Raw genomic sequence first — 18,504 nt, forward strand, 5'->3', positions numbered from 1 at the left:
TTGCGCAGCAGGTGTACTAACCCAAAAACACGGTGATGCCAGCAGGCCAGTTGCATACTACAGCGCTCAGCTAGACACGGTAGCGCGATCCCTCCCCACATGCTTGCGTAGCGTTGCGGCGATAGCATTGCTAGTGACAAAAAGCGAAGATGTCGTGCTAGGCCACAACCTCACAATCCATACACCACATGCAGTATCTGCCTTATTGAATTCTGCCCAAACCAGACACGTCTCATCAGCAAGGTTTACAAGATGGGAATTGGCATTAATGGCCCCAGTAAACATCACCATAAGGAGATGCAGCGCATTAAACCCTGCAACATTTCTCCCAGGTGTGCCTGGTCAGACACAAAGGGTGGAAGGTGAGAGTGGTGGGGAAGGAGAATTTAATACAAAGGAAGACACACATGATTGTATGGAATATTTGACCCAAAATTTTACCGCAAGGCCTGACATCAGTGACAATCCACTGGAAGATGCAGAACTCACGTTCTACACTGACGGTAGTTGTCATAGACAGTCAGACTCGGGAGACTTGTGTACTGGATACGCAGTCGTAGATGACCAAGACACCATAGAAGCGGAACCGCTAGGTCCACCTCACTCAGCCCAGGTTGCTGAACTGGTCGCCCTAACCAGAGCATGTGAATTGGCTAAGGGTAAGTCAGCCAATATCTACACCGATTCTAGATACGCCTTCAGGGTAGTACATGATTTCGGAGCCCTATGGCGCCTCAGAAATTTCATGACGGCAGCTGGTACACCGATAGCGCATGCAGCTTATATAAAAAGGCTTCTAACAGCGATACAGGAACCCGACAGAGTGGCTGTTATCAAATGTAAAGCACATACATATAGTCAAGACCCAGTGTCACTTGGTAACAGCCGAGCAGACGAAGCAGCTAAGCTTGCAGCTGCTACCCCCATACAGACAGACACCACACAACTGATGGTATTTAATACCATCAACACACAGAAGTTGTGTGAGATGCAGAATTTGTGTTCCACACAGGAAAGAGCAGTCTGGAAGGCAAAGGGATATGGCCAGGAGTCCTCAGGGCTCTGGACGGATGGACATGGTAAACCAGTGGCCCCCAGAGCATATCTTCCATGTCTGGCTGAAGCAGCTCATGGGTTGACTCATCTAGGCAAGGAGGGAATGTGCAAATTGGTAAGAGCATACTGGTGCGCCCCAGGATTCTCCTCTCATGCGGGTAAAAGAGCAATGTCATGCCTTACCTGTCTGAGAAAGAATATTGGAAAAGCAATACCTACAGAACCATCCCATATCCCACCTGCCGGCGGCCCTTTCCAGGTAATACAAATTGACTTCATTCAATTACCCCCATGTCGAAATTTGAAATATGTACTTGTTTGTATAGATGTTTTCTCGAATTGGGTCGAAGCATTTCCAGCAGCTACAAATACCGCTATGTTTACAGTTAAGAAAATTGTGCAGGAATTTGTATGTAGATATGGTATCCCTAGAATCATTGAAAGTGATAGGGGTACCCATTTTACCGGTGATGTCTTTCAAGGAATGTGTAAATTAATGGGTATTGATAGCAAGCTGCACACTCCGTACCGTCCACAGGCGAGTGCGAAGGTCGAAAGAGTGAACAGCACTATTAAAAATAAATTGAGTAAAGTAATGGCAGAGACAGGATTGACGTGGCCAGAAGCTTTACCCATTGTTTTGTATAGCATCAGAACCACTCCCAGGTCCCCTCTTAACCTGTCCCCTTTTGAAATTCTGTTTGGTCGACAACCGCATGTCATGATTAACCCTCAGGATGATTTGAAATATAACAATGAAGTAACTGTAAAATACTTGATTAACATGAGTAAGCAGTTGAGGAATCAAAATGATAATCTGAAGTTGGTGATTCCTGATTTACCAGATAGTAATTGTCATGACATTGAACCTGGGGATTATGTAATGATACGAAATTTTCTACGCTCAGGTTGTCTTATTGATAGATGGGAAGGACCATACCAGGTCTTATTGACTAGCACCACAGCATTGAAGATTGCTGAGAGAGAGGTCCCGTGATAAGGAACAGACGGTAGAGGTTGTATCACTGGAGTGTCTGTTCCAGGAGGACTGAGGCGGCACCTGAGCCTTGAAGACCGAAAGCAGTTGTTGACACCCTTCCCCCTTTTATTGTTTTTCTCCACTTCCCATCCCCTCTCCCTTAAAATTTCTTTTTCCCCCTTCTCATTCTTCTCTATTTCCTCCTCGAAGATGGACTTGCCCCAAGAGACTGTGATCCGGATTTTGATGTTAACCATGATGTTGACCAGAGCAGTCTGTTCCGGCGAGAGTACCATAGAGGTCGAGAGAGGTTCTGGAATGGGTTCCGATTATGATGATGGAGGCGTCGTTTTCCAAGATCAACCAAACCAACAAGCAAAGGCGAGTATCAGAAAACGATCCGATAGAAGAAATTGTGATGGATTGTTAGCTGAAGAAAACTGTATCTGTAGGCTCTGTGACAATTTGATTGAAGATGGGTGCATAAAGAAATGCCAATCCAGTTTTAATATCCATATGGACCGGCATCCATTGAGTGACTATCACTCCTTAGTGGGTAACGTATTAAACCAAACAGATTGTTGGGTATGCTCTCAAGTACCTCAGGGTCATAGCAAATCAGGGCTAGTACCATTTCCTTTAACGTTAGGGGAGGTACTTGAGCTAAGTGGTGGGAGACCGGTGGACCGGAGGTTTAACATCTCCAGCCCTCCTAGTTTGAAGCTCCACCAATACCATGTGGATAGGTCCCTCTTATGTTTTAATATCTCCAATCCCCGTAAGCCGGGAAATTGGGAAGTGTCATGGAGCAACCTTACCATGACCTTCTCACACAGAGCAGATAGAATGCCTACAGATACAGAGCTTGTACGCCACATAGCCAGTAGAGGAAAATCTTTCCGGTATAGATACACCCTAGGAAATAGAATTACTAGAGTTGGAGAAGTATCACCAGGATACTGTGCACATATCGTACAGTCTGATACGTGCATTAAGCAGATGGAAGAATTAGGGTCAGGAGATTTCACCTGGAAGGTTTGTAATATGGTAATGTCCTTCTCCGTCCCATATGTTCTCCCCGATGATGCATATTTCATATGCGGGAGAAAGGCGTACAAGTGGCTTGCCCCAAACTCTGAAGGATTGTGTTATATTGGAAAGGTATTGCCTGAAGTGATGACTGTTACACATGACAAAATGAAGGACATACACCGTGGTGCCCAAGCTCCTTATACTCACACTCATTACAAGCACCGAGTTAAAAGACAACTGTCAGAAAGGTTAGAGCATCCGGCCTCTGATCTTATCCATGAATCCACCGGGATTCAGGTTCTGGTAGCGTTAGATTTCACTCGCACCGCTCGGGGAGTGATGAATTATAGATACATTTCCGCACTCGCCAATTTGTTAGATAATATCACTGAAATGTATGATGACACGTTCAGATACACTGGAAGAGAACTTCAAGCTTATAAAACAGAACTAGTTCAGCATAGGATGGTTCTTAATTATCTTACAGCAGTAACAGGCGGATATTGTGTTACATTGGCAACACAGTACGGCATAAAGTGTTGCACGTATATCACAAATAGCACCGAGGATCCGGTAGAGGTCATAGACCAAAAGATGGACGATATTCTCCAATTAAAATGGGAATTTCGCCGAAAACACAATCTCACCCTTGCCGCTGTAGGTAATGAGCTGACTAGTTGGGTGTCATGGTTGAACCCGCGAAATTGGTTCTCCGGTTTAGGAGACTGGGCTCAAGGAGTCATAATGGATGTTGGAAAGTTTCTCCTATGTATCTTAGGTGTTATTATATCTATTGGATTGATATTTAGATGCGGGCAGGCTTTAATGAGGTGCAAACAAAGTACAAAAGTGATGAGCTTGAGGAGTGAGGAAACTGTAATTAACCTGGATTTGATTTATGACCCAATGATAGAAACCAGGATGTGATGAAAAATGCGATTATACGGTCCGTTTCTTTCACCTGTTTTTCTGCTTTTTTCCAAGATACAAAGACCCCCTTGGACGAGGAAGTTGACGAGACGCTATACAGACAACAGACAAGCACCAAAGATGAAGTTTTGACCACTTGAGAAATGGACATTTGATGAACTTTGCCATGGATCCCCAGTTTCCCTAGTATTTTTAAACTCACGCTAGCCCAACATTTTTGTAAATCTGATGGCACTGACAAAGCTATTTGCTCATGCCCAAGGAGCAATACAGCGCAAAGAAGACGACTCTCAACAGATACCGAACAAAACTTCAACGACAGATGTACATTTACCTGACATAGAATATCATTGCATTTTCCATAAGTGTTCTTCATCCTCATCTCTACAACCCTCAGGTAATAACACACATAGTATAGGGAATACAGGCACAGATATCAGCAATCACATATTCCCCCATTCATGTATCATCAACTAAAATGTGCTCCCCATTTTGTTCAAAAGCCGAAAAGAGCTCGGTAAAGTTTGACAGCCCATCCACAGACCTGTACCACGGGATAAGAAGGAATTCAAATGTATACTTCGCAATACCTCGAAGCTTGATTTACCACACGTACGGCACGATGATACATGACCCTCCAAACATGGACTCATACACACATGCTTCTGCTTTCTCACTAGGTCATACCCTCTTCACACCTACTCCTCTCTTCTTCCTTACCCAACCATGGAAATGAATTAACCCCTGACTTATATTTTTCTCCTTTTTTTGTTTTGAAGGTGGCAGTTATTATTGACTGCCAAAGGGTGGACTGTCAAAGTCAGAAAAATATCCCTATACACGCTGCCATATTTGCACCTCACGCTGGTCCGCGCTGCGCATGCGTGCGCTTTCCCGTGATAGCGCATACCCGCTGATGCGTGCACCCGCTCGCATCGGTATGCGTATTTACGGTAAAGAGTATGTAGTCGTAGCGTGCGACCCAATCGTTACATATTTTCACAATTAATGTAGTTTGTAGACCATGGTCCCTTTGATAGATTCTGAAAGTTTGGTTAATATGGAATGTCCCTGAACGGAGGAATCCCTCTTTGTATTGTGCTAAGGGTCTAACAGGAATCATACAGCAGTGTTTGGTACCCATCGGAAGAGTATTTAAATAGCAATATTCCGGTGTTGGTTTGGAGCGTATTAATCACTCGTGCGGATAGTTATGGACATAAGAAGTTTATGTCCATTTCTATTATTTACTCATACTCAGGTATGCGGCGGGAAACCTAGTTTCCCACCCACCTGAGCCGTTTGAAATCGTCACAGCCCACCTGTATGAATCACCCTATGACCTTTTGTTATAGTGCGAAGCCGAATTCCTGCGTCCAATGGACAATGAGGTTGTAGGGACCATTAGATTGCATTGTGTGAGTAGCATAAAAGACGGGCCTGTGGCATCCAGCTTGCACTTCTCATCAAACGGTTCTCATTGCTGATAATCGGGAAGCTGGATGTCCAGAGGCGCATGCGATCATACCCTTTGTGCGTAAGTTTTTCTCCGTAATCATATTGTCTTACTGTGAGCCAATCTCTCTCTCTCTCTCTCTCTCTCCCTTCTCTTTCTCTCGTATCTCCCATTGACTAATATTGTATTGTATTAGATCAGCATAGTATTGTATTGTATTTCTTGTATAGTTATTCGGTTAGGAAGTCTCTGTTATATTGTAGTGTATCATTTGTACTGTGATTCTTTTTGCAAGTATAATAGTTATAATACAGATAATAGGCTTTGGACCCTAAACCAGTATCTGTGTATTTCCTATAGTTTTAAGTGTTCACTTGAGCGTCGGTGACGCTCAAGCAGCTTTGTAGTTAGTCAGGTTACACAAGGTTGCACTTACACCCTGTATTCACATTAAGGTATTCTGTGTATTTCATTGATAAAAGGTTTAGACATAAAGGTATAGCGTTGTGAGCGTCTGCGCCGCTGGTGATCTCCTCGTGGTCTCGAGCGTCCGCTACGCCATAGCGAATCATTACTCTAGTCATCACCAATAACTTGCTGTCCTGTGATCACTGGGCCGTGAGCGAACGTGACGCTTGAGCGTCTCGCCTACGGCTAAGCGATCGTTACGCAACTAGCGTACCCTTACGGTACTTCTTAAGTAAACAGCGTACTGTGTTCTTAGACTTCATTAAGGGTTGTTTATACGACAAAGAAATTTAGCTCTGTCAGATCAATGATTATTTATTATTTTTTTAGGTAAATGTTCTTAGTATAAGGAGATTGTATAAACAATGCATGTGTGTTTTTCAGCACAGATACATTGTAATTGTGCATTAAACCACAGAAGTATAAAAATGAGACCACACCCCGCAAAAAAAGGAAACCATGTGCATTGACATTCACATAATTTTTATTTTATTTTGATGGCTTATATAGATGGCATGTTGGGGAAGTGCAGTGTTTCCCAACTCCAGTCCACGGGGATCCTAACAGTGCAGGTTTCCATACTTCAGCACAGGTGTAGGCATTGCTGACTGACCCATTTTAAAAGATCCACAGGTGGTTCCAATTACTTCACTTGTGATTCTGAACTGATTCCGGGGTGGACGAAAATCCCCTCATGATGTCGTCTTTGTACTCAGCGGACCTGAGAAATGATGCTAATGCCGCAGCCACTGTATTTGGTACAAAGACGCCCACAGGCTGAGTCTCTAATCCACCACTTGCGTACACAGATGCAGCATTGGGTGCACATCAGTAACACCACAGAACTTCTGTTCTACCCTATGGATGTGACACGCCCGCATTTGACTAGCCCCGTTACCTCCCCATGAATGCTCTCAATGGGAACTCACAAAGCACTGTCTAATGTACACTCAGATTCATACTGTAAGACAGGCTCCAGATGGTGGAATGTGGACCCCAGCAGCATATCTAATGTCTCAAGTGTGCACGCTAACAGGCATTCAACTGACCAGTACCTGCATTAGAAACATTAGCATCTGATGTCACACTTTACATTAGACCGTATGCCATTTTAAAATACAGATATACAGATAATTTAATGGCTATAGGCTATTAACAAAATGCAGCTTTCCATGACCCAGAGGTCCCTAGCAATTTCAAATGTTCTATTGAAGATTACCAAACTACAATACAGTACATGTAATTCTGGTACTTCAGTTAATTGCCATGAATAAACAGTTCCTATCTCAATTTCAGAGGTTACGGGGTTGTTAGTTCATAGCATGGTTCACCAGTTACACATGCAGTTTCATCTGTGTACTTAATCAGTCCCTTTGCATTTGAAATCAAAGATATTATTATAACACTACAAAATGTAAAAGCGTTCATGATCAACCTTTTAAAAGTTTTCAGATTTAGATGACAAAATGAAACGGCAAACTTCTATATGATATGCAGTATCTGAGTGTGGTGTATAATGATTTAAATAATAAAATATTTGCAAGAATGAAGTTTCCTTTATGACTACAGATCCTAAAGGATGCATGTTAACATATGTGTTGAGAAATGCTGCTTATAGCCATTTACTTTGTCCTCACTATTAACAAAGCATTAGTTGTTTTTTCTTAAAGACTCCCCGCAGTATAGTGTACTATTGTACTTCAGTGATAGGAAACCTGATAGAATTTGATGGCCCATTAGGTGGCTGTCTAACCTTCAAAGGGGGTCTAACATTACTCCATCTCTGTAGCAAGATAAATTTGATCAATGAAAGATACCCCTATCTGTAACAATATATCAGCAGGCCTTTTAAAAAACATAAGCTATAAACTGTTATGACAACAAAGTAGGAATAAGTTGGAGGCGTTAAGTGAAGGCTTGGAGGGCAGTATGTGGCCCCTGGGATGCCCGATGCCCTTCAACGATGTATGTGATAAGCGATTCTGTATCACTTCATTATATTTTCCTCAATTCTGTTTGTGTGTGTACAGGTGCCTTTTCATACATTATTTTTGGAATGTCTACATCAAGGGGTATTTGACAGGTTTTAAAAACAAAAAATGCCCACATGTATGAGGAAGGAATAAAATCAAACTCAGGGGATAAAGCTACTACAAATGACAAAAAGATATATGCAAGTAAAAAGCTGCATTGTGTACCCACCGGGGCTTACCGCGAGGGGTAATTCCGTAGCTTAACCTGGGACCTATGGGTTAACACGCATTAGCCAATTCCCATTTTTCAAAATACAGTAGAATTGAGAAACATATCGGGAGGTGGTAAAATATTCAGGAACACATTAGAAATTCACAGAAAACAATAAACTTTTTTTTTCCTAAACATTTGTCATCAACAAACTCATAGTCATCTGTCTCCAATTTCCAGGCACAGTTCCAAGTGTTAAAGATTTGTCCCTGGGAATGTATTTATTTTTCCATACTGATCAATAGCACAATACAGTCTCTCTTATTCAGTGAATACATGTCTAATTACATTGGCATTATTAAGTCTACTTATTAATGAGAGCTATTTAAGATCCAACAGTGCACATTATAAGCTTGCTCAGATAATGCAGCAACCCTACATAGGATTTTTCTTCTTTTTTTTAAATAGCAAGTGTCTATTAAGCATGCATCTGACAGCCATCATTGTTAACTATAATTCTACAAATTTCATTTCAATACCATTCTCCGAAGGGAAAACAAATATGGCTTCAACATGCTCACATCCCTTAGCAGGTCATGTGATGGCTAAGGGGGAAGGAGAGAGAGAATGTCACAGTGTGCAAGACAGACACAAAACACATTGGCTGTCTGACACACATATGGCCAAATGTAATAGCTTGTGATTTGTGGTAGCCAGCATGACTATCTTGCAGGAACCGCGCTGGCTCCCCCTGCAAATCGCGGGCTATTACATATGGATTATAGTATCTGATTCAGTAAGGATTGCAAATTCTGTTAAGTAGCAGAATTTGCAATCCTCTGGATCATATGCTGAGGACCGCCCATCATAGGGCAAGGCCCCCATCATACTAACCCCCCCCCCTGATTACGCTAAAATTGAGGTCACACCGCAATTTCAGCGTGACCGCAAAAACAAAAAATAAAAATCGATAGCCTCCTGCCTGACTACAGCCGCAGGAGGCCCGCCACCATTTTTGTGACTGCAGCGGCTATGTGTGACGCCATGCAGCTTCCCTTGCTCATGCCCACCGTTTGAATGGCACCACCCCAGTTTCTCAGTCGCCGCCCCCCACAATGCTCAGTCTTGGAAATGGAGCATTGCCGCTCCCCGCTATTTACGATCCAACCTGAATTAGCCCCATAATCTGCCACACAGACGCAAGCTTTCAGACTGTCATGTGAGGTAGGAAGGGGAGGACACCACAGTGAAACAGAGCTAAGGATACATTTCTATAGTCTCTCTGCTCACTACACTATCATGTGCTTGTGTTTTCATGGCAGTCACAGAACACTGTTACAAATCTACAGAAGTGGGGTGTGGCTTGGCGGCGGAGATAGCAGGATGTGTCCTAAAGTGAGCTCTTGCTGGGCTGCACCTTAATTAACTCTCTGGGGACTAACCTGTACCCCGTTTTCCCTGTATACCCTCGGAGACTGGCAGGGATCGTGCTGTGGAGCCGGGGAGTGTTTCCAGCACTCCCGGTGGTTGTGGCCTTCCCCACTCCCTCAAGCCGGACCTAGCGTTAAGAGTGGCCGGCGCCTGTGACTGCCGTAGCCGGACGGGACCCGCTGCTTGCCGGAAGTAAGCCACGAGTCTCCCTGCCCGATCCCCTCTGACTCTACTGAGCTCTCCCCGGCCGGCTCTACTAGCGGTGGCCACCACTACTTACAAGTGAGTGCGCTGGGGATAGGCCAGGCTTCCCTCTCTGCACCTGGGACTGTGCTCCCTCTATGAGTCCTGCTTCTCCCCTTATCAGTGGCCCCGGGATCTCGCCCCCTGAGTGGCAGCTGTTGCTCAGGTTTACTGGTCCCAGACCCTTACCCGCTACCTGGAGCTCTGGGCATATTCTGAGCTCAATTGTTGCACTAGCCCTGCTGTAGTGATCCAGGGGAGCCTGCTGCTAGAGCACTGGTGCTGCTCTGGTTCCCTTCCCCATTGTCAGATTTAGGCTTGTGCCCTGTCCGTCAACCACAGATATCTGGCAACTGGCACATCTGGGCACCCAGTCCTGTGGGGCATGTAGCTTTAGTGGGGAGCTCCAAATTAGTAGCAGACCCAGGCCGGGTATTCTTTCCAGCAACATGCAGCCCTGCTGGATGATGACATTCAGTGTTGAGCTCCTGGTCACCTACCTACTGATATCTGGCGTACAATCTATACTGTTCTTTTACATCATTCTACGACTCCTACCATCATGCCCCCTAAAAAGTTGAAAGGGGCATTGCCACCCAAGGTGTCCTCTCCCGTGCAGAAGACGACGCTTGCCCCTCCCTCATTCCTGGACGACTCTTCCGGTACCTCATCGGGCCTGGTGAAATCAGGCAGCCCGCTGTCCTCCCTGTCCATTTCTGGCATAGATGTGGACTCTGAGGCCCCTTTGACAGTGAAATCTTTATGCCAGGTCGGCATTCAAATCTGATTTGGCAAGCTGATCTCATGGCGCCAGTCAGGGAGGTGAAGTCGGACCTAGCTGAGGTTGGAAATCGCACAGATCATTTGGAGCAAGATGGAGGAGCTTGTAGCATCTCATAATGATCTCATTACTGCACATGACCAGCAAAGGACCGATCTGGATACCCTTAGGGATAAAATGGCAGATATGGAGGACTGCTCAAGACAAAAAACATTAAGATCTGGGGCATCCCTGACTCAGTGGCCATCTCAGAATTGGAAGGCTATACCATGGCCCTCTTCCGTAAGTTGCTATCGGACGCGGACGATCGGGACTTGCTTATTGACCGAATTCACCGCTTTCCGTGCACGGTACCCATTGATCTCCCTAGGGACACCCTTCTCCGCGTCCATTTATTTCCCACTAAAGAGAAGATCCTCAGAGCGGCTAGAGCAGCGGGGGATTCCGATGTCCTTGGAGGGATCCAAATCTTTCCGGATTCTCAGCAGTGACTATAGCGAAGAGAAAGAACCTAGCTCCGATAACGGCGGCCCTCCGTGCGTACGACATACCCTATCGGTGGGGTTTCCCGGTAAAGCTCATCATCTCTTACGAGGGGTCCTCCTATGTTGTTGCCTCCCTGGACGCCGGGGTCAAGCTGATGTCAGACTGGGACATTTCCGTCAAACAACCTCAGCGGCCTAGTGCTCGTCCTCTTCCCCGCACTGAATGGGCCACGACCTGAGAGTTCGGATCACTTTTGTTGCTTGAGGAGTTCAAGTTGCTCCGCATTGCTCTATGCTGTTTGTTTGGGACTATCCCCTGGGAATCCGTGAGTTATGCACTAGCATACATATGTGTTTTACGATATGCTTTCCGTAATTTGAACCGTATGTTGTATCTCTATGTTCTTTTCTCACCGGTTCTTTATGTTTTGTTGCCTCTGTTGAAGTTGTTGGCTGCTTTAAATCTGTTTATTGAGTGCATGTTCTATGCGGGCGACTCTCAGTTTGCCCTCATTGTTTATGAATATATACTATGAGTGGTGGCGCAAGGCCACATTTACCCCCTTAGTTATACTACTGAATTTGTCTTCCCCTTGCAATAGCTATGCGGGCCCGATATACAGGGTCGTCTTGTTTTTTTCCCCCCTTGGCTTGTATTTTGTTTTGGGGTTTTTTACTGCACTTTTGTTCTTGTTTTCTTTTTCTTTAGCCTATATGTTCTTTTTTGGGAACACATTGTTCTGTACTGTTTTTTTTACAAGGTGGTTCTGTATAATGTTGCTTGGGTCATTAATACACACTTCACCTATATCCCATGGTCCAGACCCTGGTGGTCATTCCAAGTTGTTCGCTCGCTGCTATTTTAGCAGAATTGCCAATAGGCTAAAATCCGGCAGTTCTGCGCATGCGTATGCACCGCAGGGCGCACGCGCTAAGCAATTTTACTCACGGGCAAAAGAAGCTTTTCAGTGGCTCTGTTGATCAGAGAATGATTGACAGGAAGTGGGTGTTTCTGGGTGGTAACGGTGGTTCCGGGAGTGTGCTAAAAAACGCAGGCGTGCCAGATAAAAACGCAGGAGTGGCTGGAGAAATGGGGGAGTGGCTGGCTGGACGCTGGGTGTGTTTGTGACGTCAAACCAGGAACTAAACGGACTGAGGTGATCGCAATCTAGGAGTAGGTCTGGAGCTACTCAGAAACTGCAAGGAAATACTTAATAGCAGAATTGCTAATATTTTGTTAGCAATTCTGCTATGCTAAGATACACTCCCAGAGGGCGGCGACTTTGCGTTTGCATTGCTGCTAAAAGTAGCTAGCGAGCCAACAACTCGGAATGACCACCCCTATCCTTAAACATTAAGGGACTCAATTCCCCCAATAAACATAGGCTGGCCCTCACCTATTTTTTTTTTAAGCAGAAAGCAGACGTTGACGCTTTACAAGAAACTCACTTTTCATTCTCAGGCCCACCAGTTTTTACCAGAGGTATCCCCAACGGTACTTTGCAAATGGCCCGTTTAAGCGTAATGGGGTTGCGATTTTGTTTAGCGCCTGAACACCCTTTGTGCTGCAATCACAATTAGCGGATAAAAAAGGCCGGTTTCTGATTGTGTAAGGCCTTCTAGCAGATAAATTGGTCACTATAGCCTTGGTGTACGCCCCTAATGCTAACCAGGTTCCATTTCTCCGGAAACTATTTGCTAAGATACAGGCCTTTGGCAAAGGTACTCTGGTGCTCATGGGAGATTTTAACATGGTTTTAGACCCCACATTAGATAGGTACCCACGAGTTGCCACGCTGAGATCGGACCCTCCATCCATGTCCTCCACTGGGTTTCGGTCCCTATTGAATGAATACGATTTATATGATGCATGGAGGGTTCAGAACGCTTCCGCTAGAGACTACACTTACTACTCCCCTGTACATAACTCATACTCACGATGTGACAAATGGACCCATGGACCCTACAACATATAAACTCAATAGACATTCTCCCATCATGTGGTCGGATCATGCCCCGATAATGTGCCGTTGGGATCTGAACCGTCAACATTTCCCACCCCATCCATGGCGTCTCTCTCCCTTACTTACCCTCTGACCACACTGCTAGGAAGATGATTGAGGATAGAATTTCGGGTTATTTATCGTCTAATGCTCTTTCAGATACGTCCACCCTAAATCACTGGTGCGCCTTGAAGGCGGTAGTTAGAGGGGTAGCCATTCAAGCGGGTGCTTTCCTTAAACGGCAATCAACTAAACGCCAATTAGATCAAGAAACTAAATTGAAGCGTCTTGAGGATCAAATCAAGCAGCTCCCATCTCCGTCTATCCGTAAGGACCTAGCCAGTACACAGGCTCACTTGCAAAAACTTTTAATGGCAGGCACCCAGGAAGCATTAAATAGACTGCGTAGAAGATTTTCTACATCTGGCAATAGACCAGGTAAATTACTAGCCCGGAAGTTACGGGCCCAACAGGCTCGGAATAGGATAACATTTTTAACTTTCCCCATTTGCCTGTTGTTATGCCCAGCTTTATAACCTCTCATCTGATCTCACTACCCCCCAACCGTCAGCGTCATCTATTGATGACTTTTTAGACTCCATTCATCTCCCCTCTTTGACGGAAACCCAAGTGGAGCTCTTAAACGCTCCTTGGACTAAGGCGATCAAATCCCTGCCCAATGGTAAAACCCTGGGACCAGATGGTTTTGTCAATGACTTTTACAAAGTATACCAAGGGCTTTTGACATCCCCATTAACACACGTTTTTAATACTATAACAGAAAAAGGTGTCCCTCCAAATGCTGGAGGCAGAGGTGGTGACATTACCCACACCCGGGAAAGACCCATCCTCCTGCCAAAATTATGGACCCATAGCATTGTTGAATGGGGATATTAAATTGTACGCCAAGATTATAGCCAATCGAGTTAAGCTCCTTTTACCTGCTTTGATCCACCCGGGCCAGGTCGGGTTTGTGCCCGGAAGGCAAACATCAGACAATACTCGCAGGGTCTTCAACCTGCTAGACTCCCTGACAACTGATCAGGGCCTTCTCTTGCTGTCCCTGGATGCAGAGAAGGCTTTTGATCGGTTAAGTTGGCCGTATATGAGATCAGTTTTAAGATTTAGTTTCTGCGGCCGGATACTCACCTCTATGTTAGCATTGTAAAGTTGCCCCTCGGCCGGGGGATTCAGTACTGGCTTCTTGTCAGATGTGTTTCCTATTACTAATGGAACACGGCAGGGCTGCCCCCTGTCCCCATTCATTTTTGTATTGGCTATTGAACCCCTGGCGGCCAAGATTCACCTTGACCCTTTACTTCCAGGTGTTTTTCTTGGAAACCGCCCACATAAATTATGTTTATTTGCCGATGATGTTCTTTTATTTGTAACCAACCCGTGGTGTCCCTCCTACATCTGCATTTTAATTTTAGATAGTTATAGCAAGGCTTCTTACTATAAACTTAACACGTCAAAAACGGATGCCCTTCCACTCAACATTATTGATTCTCTTGCTACTCTACAATCAATGTATCCTTATAATTGGTAAACCTTGTCCATTAAATATTTAGGCGTGTATATTTCTGCTAATATAGATGCAGTGTTTGATAACAACCTTATACCCCTTCTTGTTTCGCTGTCCTCCTTGACCAGATCCTGGTCGCTGTATGACATTTCCTGGCTAGGGCGCCTCGCAGCGTTTAAAATGTCCCTTCTCCCCAAATTAATGTACCTCTTTCAAACTATACTCTATTCCTTCACTAAACGATATTTGGATACATTTTCAGCCATTATGACCAAATATGTATGGGCATCCTGGACCCCTAAAATAGCCCACTCAAGGATGGTTCCACCCAAGCTCCTGGGTGGACTGGCCCTGCCTGATCTCACTCTTTATCATGAAGCGTGCGTATTCGCACACCTAAAGGCATATGGGGTTGCTAATCCTGATCTGGGGTGGGCGTGTCTGGAGAGAGCGGCATGTACGTCCACTTAGAAGGTATCTTAAAAACTCCTAGGAGCCTTCGACCATCTCCTTTGCCACTACTCCCCTCTACCCGTGCATCGTTACAAGTATGGGACAAATTGGCGGCGAAACTAGCGGTTGTTCCGCCGACCTTCACTTCTCTATCTCTCCGCGCTCTGGTAAAACGGATTCTGAATTTGAATGTTTCCCATTGGCACCTCTATGGACTCTCCTTTTTGAGTGATTTGCTTGACGGATCAGTTCTGACGCCCTTCCCCACCCTGGTTAATCTACAAAGGGGTAGTTCCGCAACAGGTTGTTTGTACAGATATTGACCAACGTCAGGTCTTTATCTGTGACCGACTTAGGAGTAATTATATGCACTATGAGTGCTGATCACTTGTCGGTGGTGCTCCCAGAGTCAATAAGTTGAAGTAATAGGAAAAGAGGGGAGAGAGACTCTTTGTTGGGGCACTCTTAGTCCACTCTTGGACTAAGAGTGCCCCAACAAAGAGTCTCTCTCCCCTCTTTTCCTATTGCCCTTCCCCACCCTGCAATGTACATTTAACTTATCAGAATTGGCACGATTAAGCTACTACCAACTTAGACACTGGTGGAGCACGCTCCCCTCTACTACCAAAGACTTTAACCCGCACACTCAACAGGTTTACGCTAGGTTGTATAGAACTGATTCTAACCGCGAGGTCTCCTTTTGGTATAAACTACTTATTGCCTTACTACCCAACCCCAAAGTTAAGGCGCAAATTAAGTGGGAGAAGGACTTAGGAGTTGTTTTGTCTGATTCTCAATGGAATAACATCTACATGTCATTTTACGATATGTCCAAATGTCTTAGTCACACTGAGATGCATACAAAATTGCTGTATAGGCTGTATTTGACCCCAAATAGACTCCACCTGTTTTGGCCGTCCTGTTCTAAATTTTGTTGGCGGCAATGTGGGGAAGTTGGCGATGTCGATCACGTTTTTGGCTCTTGTCCCTGTTTAGCCGCTTTTTTTTTTTTTTGGGGGGGGGGGGGGATTATGAACAATCTAGAGTGCGGACCCAGGCCTCTGCCGACCCCACCGGCTCTGATTCAGCCCAATTTCCTCTGAACGAACCAGACCTCACCCCAAGTCCGGGTCACTAAATCGTGTCCCACCCTTCCACCTACCTTCTTACATGCATCTGTGAATTTATTACGGTCTACAGTCTGAATGTATTTTATTTACATTATTGTTGATGTGCCCCCCTACCTGCACTGTACCCCTTCCCCTTTCTGTACCCCTGAAACTTGAAGCTGTTCTATTTTAAAATAAAAAATTATTGAAGTAATAAAAAAAAATCTACAGAAGTACTGTAATCACTTCGCAGTCTGACTGATAAATCAAACGAAGATGAAAAGGGGTAATTACCAAGCTGCTTCTTCTAGTCTGCCACAATGATTTATGTTAACAACTTAATTCTTTCAGGGGATTAATCCATTAAAGTGACATGATAATGATTGTAATACAAGAAGGTCCATAAAACCATCTAAACTTGTTCCATCACAAACTGTCCCATGACATTTTAAAATATCATCAAACTGTAAACGTGGCATATCATAACTCACTCTACTTAATATGCTGCATTCTAAGAGGCATATTCAATTGTTGGTCTCCCCGTACGCCACTAGACGGCGGCCAACAGGGCATTTCAATTGTTGCTCTGTTTGGGCGCTCATGCAGCTGAGGAAACATTTCAGCTAGCTGCCTCATGAGGTGCGAGCTGAAATGTTCATGTACTCCGTGCTTTGGGAGCTCAAACGGGAATAAAAACAATTGAATCAGCCCCCAAAACTCATTATGGCATTTACCGAGTTTTCCTTTAGTTGTAAGCCTTCTCCATTGGGTAGAGAGGATCTTCTCTTGTTTGTAGTGGCCTTGTTGGGGGTAGACTGGACACCAGGTTTCTTCTTCACAAACATCACCTCACAGCTTGCCTGATCCTCATTGTGTGTGCTCTTACCTGCATTTATCACCCTGGAAAATAAAATAAACATATGAAATTTAGAAAGCAATTATTTAAGTGTAGCATAACTGAATTCATAAAGACACTAGGCAGCGCGCCTTTAATCGTGAGAGTGGGATGCTTAATTATAAGGGTTTGGATGCCAGTTCTTTAGGATGCTAGAGTGCCTTATATATAAAGTACCTATTATAAAGTGCCAGCTTAGAATTAATAGCAGCGTTATACCTGCATGTAATTAGTTACATCTTCAACTGATATCGATTGCAAATGGACTCCTCTCTCCTTCTCATCAACAGGTAACCCTATTCAGATCACTATTGCAGACTATTTCAATTGCTTTTACTGAAGTATTACTAGGTAATTTGATCAACTGGTCTTTTCATTGGATTTAAGTGATCTGTGTTTTTATAACATCAAGGTATATTCAATTCATGTCGGATCCTTTCCAACAGAAAGGATCCAACACGTGAGTATTCAATGCTCAGCCAAACTCGACAGGTTTGGTCCGTTCCCGACAACGTCATTCCGACTTTTTTTAAAGTTGGATTGACATTGTCGGAAACAGGGCTAAAACCTGTGGAGTTTGGCCGCGTTCCCGACAATACACGTGGATCATTGTTATTTGGAATGCCCACTGAAGCTGATGTATACTGGATTCCTTAATTAAAACAGAACAACTGCACAATTCTAAAACATTTAAATTGACATTTAGTAATAATGCAGAGTAGATTTCTGAATCATTCTATACTGCAAGTTGCATCATTGGCATATATCATTTCATCTGAGAAGAGAATTTTCCTCAATAAATGAGAAGCCAGAAGCATGACAAATACAGGTCCCTAAATAATTAATGTAGAAAACAGAAGTGCATTATACCTAACATGACAAATTGCAGTCAATAGGCCTTCAGCACGTGCCCCACTGCAGCAACAGACCACTATGCTGTATGTGAAGAGTAGTGTCTTATGATACCACACAACATATACCGCTTTCACATCGCTAACCCGGTAAAGAACCGGCTTTTGAACATGCTTCCGACCCGGGTCTGAACACGCTATACCCCTTTCACATCGCAGTTTGGAGCCGTGTTATTACCGGGTTATTCCCGGGTTGGTGCCTTTCACACTGAACCCGGTTCACCCTTTGAAAACATTTGTGATGTCATTATAAATGGACTTTTCTGTCTCCTATTGATGAGGTTTGAAAGGTATTACAAGGAGGGGCTGGGGAGTGCTCAGTAGTGCAGCAATCATGGCCGACACAGCACATGTCTCTATAGACTTTGTGATAGTCTCTGCTGTACTGCTCTTGGATTCAGCCTTACTGATTACCTGCTGGGAGGTACGGTGGAATCCAGAGGCTGCAAGCATCTTCGTTATGTTTTTGTACGTGATTGCATCCTTAACAGTCCCTGTCATTTGGTGGGTGATTTCCGACTCCCCTCTTATCCGTAACAGCTCCCTAACCTCATCCTCACTCC

General features: G+C 44.5%; 1 protein-coding gene across 4 annotated transcripts in view; it reads right to left on the bottom strand.

Annotated features, from left to right (window-relative positions):
* Window positions 1-18,504, bottom strand: part of PPM1H (protein phosphatase, Mg2+/Mn2+ dependent 1H) — a 334,697-nt gene that overhangs the window by 223,891 nt on the left and 92,302 nt on the right. For all 4 annotated transcript variants that reach the window (XM_063927727.1, XM_063927728.1, XM_063927730.1 and 1 more), the window contains one exon: window positions 16,870-17,035. In XM_063927727.1, the coding sequence (XP_063783797.1) occupies window positions 16,870-17,035 (166 nt within the window). The remainder of the gene's footprint in view (window positions 1-16,869; window positions 17,036-18,504) is intronic.

The sequence above is a fragment of the Pseudophryne corroboree genome, chromosome 6, assembly GCF_028390025.1.
Source record: "Pseudophryne corroboree isolate aPseCor3 chromosome 6, aPseCor3.hap2, whole genome shotgun sequence".
NCBI classification, from domain to species: domain Eukaryota; kingdom Metazoa; phylum Chordata; class Amphibia; order Anura; family Myobatrachidae; genus Pseudophryne; species Pseudophryne corroboree.